General features: G+C 28.9%; 1 protein-coding gene across 2 annotated transcripts in view; it reads left to right on the top strand.

Moving 5' to 3' along the window:
* The window catches only part of LOC106685006 (uncharacterized), a 189,390-nt gene that overhangs the window by 6,102 nt on the left and 174,643 nt on the right, over positions 1–8,645 (top strand). The window contains exon 2 of one of the 2 annotated variants that reach the window (XM_067049116.1): positions 3,690–3,923. The exons of the other annotated variant lie outside the window; for it this stretch is intronic. Coding sequence (XP_066905217.1) covers positions 3,884–3,923 — 40 coding nt within the window. The 5' untranslated portion in view covers positions 3,690–3,883. The remainder of the gene's footprint in view (positions 1–3,689; positions 3,924–8,645) is intronic. 2 annotated transcript variants of the gene reach the window in all.

Here is an 8,645-nt window from a genome sequence, read left to right as displayed (position 1 = left end):
ATATATTTTAAATGTCTGCAATATTGTTTGCTATCAGTACGTTCTAGGATCGATTTATTAACTATTGGTCTATTCTCAATGATATGGAATTTAGTGAATTATTTTTTATTATAAAACCTTTTGCAAAATTTTATACACCTGTAATGTTTTTTTAGTAATACTTCATTCATGGCCATTTTCATTCAAATCTTTAAAATCTAGCACTGTAATTTCTTGCATACAAATTAAGACTGTATTTATTAACATTGTATATTTTATTTTCACATACCCATTAATGAAAAATATATTAAGGAAAAGTATTAAAACTATGCAAAATTTCAAATTCGAGTTTTAGGCATACATACCTAATACACATTAGGAAGTCTCCTAAATCGAATAACTAAGTCTCGCGAAATGGTCTGTGAACTCAAATTATATAATTAAGGCGGGTATATAATATAATATATATAGTACTTGGGATGTGACAGCAAATTTTTAATTAAACTAAACCAGCTTCAATTACCACTTTATAGAATCGATTTTTAAATACTAACGATTTTGATTCAACTCGGTTCGTCAATGTAAAATCAAATTATATTCAATACTAGATATATCTTACCCTTATTGAAATGATCTAAAAGGTCTTAAATGCCAAATTAAAAAAAAAAAAAAACTTTCCCTAAAGTCCCTTTTATTTTTTTTTCCGAAAAATTAACTGTTCTCATAGTTGGATATACTAAACAATCGATAAATACAAATTATTTAATAATTCTATTGATAACTAAAATACGAAGAGGACAAATAGACGCACCCCATTCAAATGGGTAAAGTCGTTTGTTAAGCTGTTTATTCTTTGCAGAAAAAAAAAAAACATTCGTTATGCCTCCTCAAAAAACCCTAAAATAAGATTTTTTATAGGAAAAAAATTTGTTAATTATTTACAAAAATCAAAAAACTAATAATATAATACAAACTTGGAGACGTACGTAGTTAAGTGTAAGTTGCGTGATGTGCATGTTTTTTATTTTTTCCGTTTTTTTTTCTTATTTTCCTTTTTTGGCCTAGCACTATTATTTTTTCTCTGCCTAACCTAAAATATATTTTCTTAAGATTTACTGGACAACCATCATTATCGCATATATTAAATGAGAACTTCAAAAGTTCAAAAACTTTCTATGTAAATTGCAAAATAACTTTATCATTAAAATTATTTAAAATTCAGTAGGTTTTTTTATCTGGAAACTTAAAAGTTTTTTAAAATATTTGAAAAAAAAATTATTTAAATTCGGAACTAAATTTTGAAATCATAAATAAAAAAAAATAAAAAGAATTATTGTTTATAAATTGTATAATGACCTAAAAACGCAATACATTAATAAATAATTGCACTTGATTTGCCGCATAGGTAGTTCCAATCTCCAAAGCTATCTTGTAACGGTGTTAGGACTGGGAACTTTTGAATGCACCTGGTGTTCGTTACAGCTTAATTTAACAAGCAAGTTCCAAGTTCTTGCGTTCAGGTATTTCCCGCTTCCAAGTTAAGAGGGGTGTACTTTTTAAATAACCCAGCCGTATTAAAACGCTTTTCGAAAAAGAAAAAAAAAGAAAATTAATATGAATCTGTTTGCAACTTTTCGATTTTGAAAACAATCGTGTAAGGAGTAGCAATTCTAGGTTCCGAAATTTTTTATTAAATTCAAGTCGTTTTATTTGCATTCAAAACAAATAACGGTACTAGAGTAGATGCTGTTTGTATTTGTCCCACCTAAAACAAATTTTGGCTATAGCTTGCGAAATAATTATTTTTAATCTTTAAACGTATTTTTGTATCCCTTTGCAACTAAGAGTCTAATCAGTTATGAATCGAAAATTCCTGTTGGCATAAATAAAATATTGCTCGTTGAAGTTTTCAGGAAGGAATGATGCTTCCTTTTACAAATCACTCATTATGAATTTGATTTCTGAATCGATGATGATAATGAAGTAAGATTAAATTGACTTACTGTAAATAATTAAAATTAAGTTACACTAGATTTTTAAAAATAGAAAAATAAATCGAGAAACCTAATTAAGGGAAGACTGAATTTATTTATCACGATAATTGATTATTATAGTAAAGAAAGTTCAAAAAATTAAGAAATATTTGTTATTTTCTTGTGGTTAGTTTCGATAAATATTGGAAATACAAAATAAAATGGTTATTTTACTGTACATTATTTCTATATTTATAACTTTTTTTTTCAGATGTTAATTAAAATCATTTGAACAAGGCCTACCGAATTTGTTGCCATCATGACCCTGATCGGGATTTTGAAGTGTGTATGGTAATCAGAGACATATTTTTCCCAAAAATCCTAATTTCGGTTTCGTGAAAGTTTTTTTTTGTAAGTAACTAAGTAACGAAGTTGGACTTGAGGTTCGCCATCAGTGATCAATACTTTTGGTCTCGTTATAAACAAATAAAGTTGTGCGTAGGTATATTTTTTGTATAGTTTTCACGTACGTGTTTTGTTGTTTTCGTGGCATATTGAGCATCTTTACTCAGGTGCTAAAGGCCTACTGTTGTGATAACCTCCATCCTAACATCACCGAGTTAATAATTTAGTGACCTACAAATCCTAACTTATGTAACTAAACTAGAAGGTGGATCCATTCTATGAAATAAAACAACATAACAAAATTCAGATTTATTCTGTAGAAAATCTGTGGTCGTGAACTTACCACATGTTTTCAAATAAATAATAATCCAAATTAAGTTAATTTCATCCCTTCCTTATAAATTTTCAAGTGGAGTTATTGTAAATTTTAATTAACTGTGAATTTTTGTAAATTTTCTTCTTTTGGCTAAACATTGTATTTTACAGTTATGACCCTTATTTCCGTTTAAAGGAGGAATAATATTTTTCTACTCAAGGAAAAAAAAAAAATGGGAAATCAAGTAAGTGTGAAAATAAAATGGAAAAGATATGCTGTATTTGTTTTTCAGTAAGGTTGGTAGAGTGTCCTTACAACTGTTATGTATGTTCATAAAATCGGACCAACAGGTTTTTATTCGGGCACTTACGCAATTCACAAGGACAACCAGACATTGTTTACAAGATCTTAAAAATAAAAAAAAGTAAAACGAAACGAAATACTTATAAAAACGGTTGTAAAAAATAGATGACTGTAAAAAAAATCAGTAATGTCTAAAAAAGTTTTGTTGAAAATTTCGTTATGCATTTATTTAAATTTCTTTAAAATTTCATTTCAATAATTTTTACATATTGTATTCATTTTATTAACACTATAAAAATGTTTAGAGCATATTTTAAGATTTCATTTACTTTTCACTACGTTGAAGTGGTTTTGATTGGACTTAATTGATACAATTTAAATCCAACCCCTTTTATTATTTCAACCAAAACTTATAAAAAAAAAAAGAAAAGGTTAGTGAATAGTAGAACATTTGAATTTATAATTGACACAAAGTTTTATCATTTGATTATTATTATTATTTTAATAGCAATATGTTATTTTAATATTTAGTATATATAGCTTGTTGTTAGTCACAATTTGTACAATTAGGATATATATATGCCTCAATGTTGTAAAAGCTAAACACAAAGAGCGCTATTTAAGAAATTCGTTTTAAAATTTTGTATTAAAGATGAGTGTTGTACGCTTGAGCAATTGAGCGCACCTTCAGCCAGTCTGTTTCTCTGTTTCAGTTTACACTTTGGGTTTGCCATATGTTCGTCAATGATGGCCGAACCAAGGCAACACACTCGGACTGAATTCTAGGACCCGGTTCGGTAGCTATGGCCATACCCGTCAAACTTGGTATGACCACGGCAAACCATCCGGAGACCAAAGCTTCCTTACTGCATCAATTTAAAATAAATTTGACGTTCATATACCAATAATGTGGAATATGGGCGCCAGATCCCGAGAAAAAAGGCCAGGTAGAAACCTTGCCATAGTTGATGTTGTTTGTTGTTTAGCCAGTGGCGATGCGTATTATTATTATTAGCTTTGTTTTTAAGAAAAAGTATTAAAAGATTTGTTTATAAGAAAATTTAATTAAAATTAAATTAACGTAAGGCTTTATCCATATTAAAATGAATTATAACAATTAAATTAAGAATAATCAGACATTAATTACTCAAAGAGAATAAAACATGGAGCTAATTTTAATTAAATCAAGTTCTCTTTATAAATACTAAAAAATAGAGAAGTAATACGCTTTTCAATAAGGACAGAAGTCTTCTAAAGAAATTCATCTCGGAATTTTTATTGTGTTTTGAATTATATGGAAAAAACTTTTATGAAGGTTTTACTGGCAAATAATTAAAATGAAATTTCTAGTTTTAAAAAGAATTTATAACTTTCTGAAAATTTTAATATGAAGTCTATTGAATCATGTGCATTCCATTGAAATGAAATTAAAAAAAAAAAAAAAAAAAAAGAAAGAAATTAAAAAAGGTCTTTATTTGTCACAGACTGCTCTAAATCCAAAAAAATTGACTTTGATATAATTTTAATTATAACTTCTCCGTTTCATTCCATCCACGATAGAAATTAAAATAATGAACAGATAGACGTATAAAGGTATTTTCCACACAAGTTATATGAAATTACACAACATTTTGCCAGAATATTTTCTTATTTGATCCGAAATTTTGAAACTAATAATTAATTCATAAAAATGTTTGCTTTTGAAAACTATTGAGTCCCAATAACGCAGTAATATATAACAGTCCCTGAAACCATTAACAGTAAAAAGTTATCGTAATTTGCATTCTGACCAAAATTAAAAAGATTTGTAATCATTCGATGCAATGTAATACATTATATATAAACAATACAAAAAATTCGAACTGATATTTCTTGTTAAATAGATCAAACATAATTATTTGTGATGATTATTCATTCGATAATTTTTGCTAATAAAGTAGTCAATGGTTTTAAAAGCATATATTGATTAATTTGTATTTTTATAATTCATAAAATTGAATTATATTCTTGTCGTATGCTATCAATAAAATAATTATTGTGTTACAAAAATGGAAAATAAAGTTATTATTGTTTTAATGATACGCATCGCCACTGAATTCATATGCTGCACCGATGTTCGATGTTGTTAAGCATGTATGTTGACATACATTGAAAATTATTCTTTAATTGTTGGGGAGTTCAATTTGCGGCTCAATTTTCATTTTTTTAATTTCCTTTATCTTCTTTTTTGAATTTTTTTTTTTTTTTGTATTCAAAACCAATGCGATGACCATTGTCATCGTAATATATAGTAACCATTTTATTATTTTTATAATGATTTATTTATAGCCTATTTTATAGCATTTTTTAATTTGTATATAAATATATTATCATTATCATTATTTTTATCAACCATGGTTAGTAAAGAAAACTCAATTTATAAGGAAAATCTTCTCCCATACGACGTCCTTCTTTTCTGCTTGCTCAATATCTGATTTGTCTCTAAATGTTGTGAATGTCAAGCATGTTCGTTTATATGTTGGATGTTTATGTGTTTCTCCTTCTTTATGTTTGATTGATTCAGTTATACAGGTAATCATAATAAGGATGTTTGCGGAACATATAGAAGTTCTGCCAAAAAGTATGAACATATGTACACAAATTTGACATTTTTTTTATCTGTAGGTTTTCATTCCGTATGCATCCGTATTCATTGTTGTTTTTTCTTATTTTTTTATATTTTATTTATCTTCATGTTGTATTTACAACATTCTGTTGATGAGCATGACGATGTTTTGCTAGGCTGTGTGATTGTGTGTTAAATGATATAACTTTTCTCAATATAATTGTGTACATTACAGATCAATACAATCATGTCTGAATATGGCCACTACTATACCTTGTGGGACACATGGCTGTATAACCAATAACCCTTCACAATGAATAAAATATTATATTTATTAATTTAAAAAAAAAGAAAGTAACTTTTTTGTTTTGTTCATTTATTGCAAAATGTTGTTTTAAAAAGTTAAACAAACACGAACTATAGATTTGAAGATTGAAGCACCAGAACACCACTCAAGAAAGAATCAACAACTAATAATTGAACATAAAACACAAGTTTAAGTGTTATTGGCATATTTTACTTATTGAATTTAAGAGAAAACGTTTCCAATCTGACATTGGCTTGGCTAAGAAATAAAATAAGTTATATTTATCAAAAACATTGTCTGACAACAGACTACACTAAAAAAAATTGTTTTTAAATATTTTAGTTATTCAAATATTTGATGATTTTCTTTGCTTTTCAAACATTTCAAATTTTGTAGTTATTATTATTTTTTCTCGTTTTATTATGAAAACGTATAAAACATATCTATAAATTCAGATTTTTCAGATCATATAATTTAATTACATGTAAATCAATTGTAATTGTAAAGAATAACTTTGCATTATCCAATCACAGTCAACATTTCATGTTTAAAAAAGCTAATTCATCAACTTTAAATCGTAAAGCATGATTAAAGTTATTAGTTTAAGATCTTTTTTCGCTACAGGATACAATAAATTCTAGCTTAACGATGTTCACCAACAAACAATAATCTTATTTTATTTAATCCTGGAGGATGCTGTAATGTTATGCAAGGATTTGGCGTACTAAGTTCAGTACCGCCTCTAAAGTTTTTTATAGTAAGTCAGCCAGACTTGACTTACTATTATACATTTCAATCAGCTTTTCATTATACATTTCTAATTGTAGGTTTCGAATTTCAGGCCTTTTATGGATCAAACAAATGATTCAGTGTGTGATTCTCTTCATCAATTGCTTCGTAAAATTTATTATATTATACTTCAATTTACTGAATTAATTCAATTTGATACGTTTTCATTGGGCTTGGAATTGGTTTTGAAAGGAAAACTCAGTTACCATTTATCGTGAAGGGGGGGGGGGTGTGGGAGGAAGGGGAGAAAAGAAATTATTTTAAAATCACCTACTTAGTTCTGAAATGCATGTATTTTATAAATGTTAAATGCATAAGTCGTAATAAGGCCCTCCAACTTTATCAGCTCTCGAAGTAAAGCTCGGGGTTTGCTGGACATAGCATAATACCACCATACTATTCAGCATATAGAACCCAATTATCTTCTAATGTCAATTTCTACTCCTGGAAAATGGTTTGTAAAGGACAGCTTCACAGGATTTACCTGTTGGATAAACAGATGAAGCGTGTAGAATTCTCTCAACCAACGTAGTATCCCAAATATATTGGTTAACCAATTTATGTATTGCCCATTCTAGGATTACAAAATTAACAATTATGTTAATGTTAAGTTATTAACAATTATTACACATCCACCTCATAACAGGAGAGGCCCCTCCAAAATGATCGAAATGTAATAGTAATCTGACCGTCAAACACATTTTTGAAGAATGTCATCACTACACATTAACTCTAAACCAGTTGGGGATTCAAACAAATGTTCCAATGGCGTTGAGAAACGACGAATCCTCAATAGAAAGGGTCATTAAATTCATCCATCAGACTAACTTAATAACCAACCTTTAATGATTATAATTATCTATTTATCTTGCCTTATTTTAAAAATTAGAACAGTTACTTATCTGCTTTTCATCATCCTTTCCACTATCGTAACGATTATTAAACAAATTATAATTGTCTAGCTAGATAATATTTCAAATCTCACCGAAATGAATCCCACTGGTGCGGATCAGTACACCATACCAAAGCTATGACTGGACCAACTAGGTCTTACCAAAACCAACAACTAACGGGCGTTGATGACCAGGCTGTTAAACGCCCTTTCAAAACTAACAAACAAACAATTATGTTTATTTCTTATCATTCAACAATTATGTTGTCTTGTTCCCATTTATCTCTGGAACACGAAAAGTTATTGATATCGGAATATTTTTAGATATCTCCCAATAATACGTTAACAGGAAAGTGTGAGCATGGCAGTGCCTCTAGGGTTCCCAGTGAAGTCCCCTTCTACCCTGGCATTACCTAGCCTGTTCATCGAGTGCTTGGATAGTACCCTCCTATTCATTCTAAATTTGGAGGTTATCGTTAACATCACTTTAGAATTTCCTCCACACCATATGTTAGCCTTCCTTTCTGATTATAAGTGAACCGTACCTATTATAATTAGTCAGTCTACGTTTGTAGGTTTCTCAACTGTCGGTTCTTTTGGCTGCACGAAAGAGCTCATGAAACCTCTCAGCTTGCTATGTTTTTTATTCCAGCACTCACTGTTATTCTCCGTTCATGACCTGATTATATAATCAGTAAGTGATGTTTTTAGGCATTCCTGTTGCTATCATTTTCTAATTAACCTAGGGCACCTTCTTAACTTCTCAATTTGTATGCAACAGGAATCTCACTTAGTAAGTTTTTAATTCTTGTACACGAACTCAATCACCTTGCTTACGGATTGGTCATATCCTATCCTTAGTTATAATCCTATCCCATGTCGAACAGATCAATCATCTAACCACGATGTTTCATAAGAAACTTGTCATGCCTTGATCATTGAACTTACACATTGGGTGCCTATAGTGATATGAATTACCACTGTTCTGATCCTGTTAGTAAAAATAATAAAGATTGTCTTGTTGCCCTATTGAAGACCTGACCTGTAGATCATTGATTAAAATGTACTCTAATAGA

This window comes from Halyomorpha halys, unplaced genomic scaffold, assembly GCF_000696795.3.
Source record: "Halyomorpha halys isolate HHAL.00 unplaced genomic scaffold, Hhal_1.1 Scaffold646.1, whole genome shotgun sequence".
NCBI lineage: Eukaryota > Metazoa > Arthropoda > Insecta > Hemiptera > Pentatomidae > Halyomorpha > Halyomorpha halys.
The sequence above is the reverse complement of the archived record's forward strand: the minus strand, read 5'-3'. Positions and strand labels throughout refer to the sequence as shown.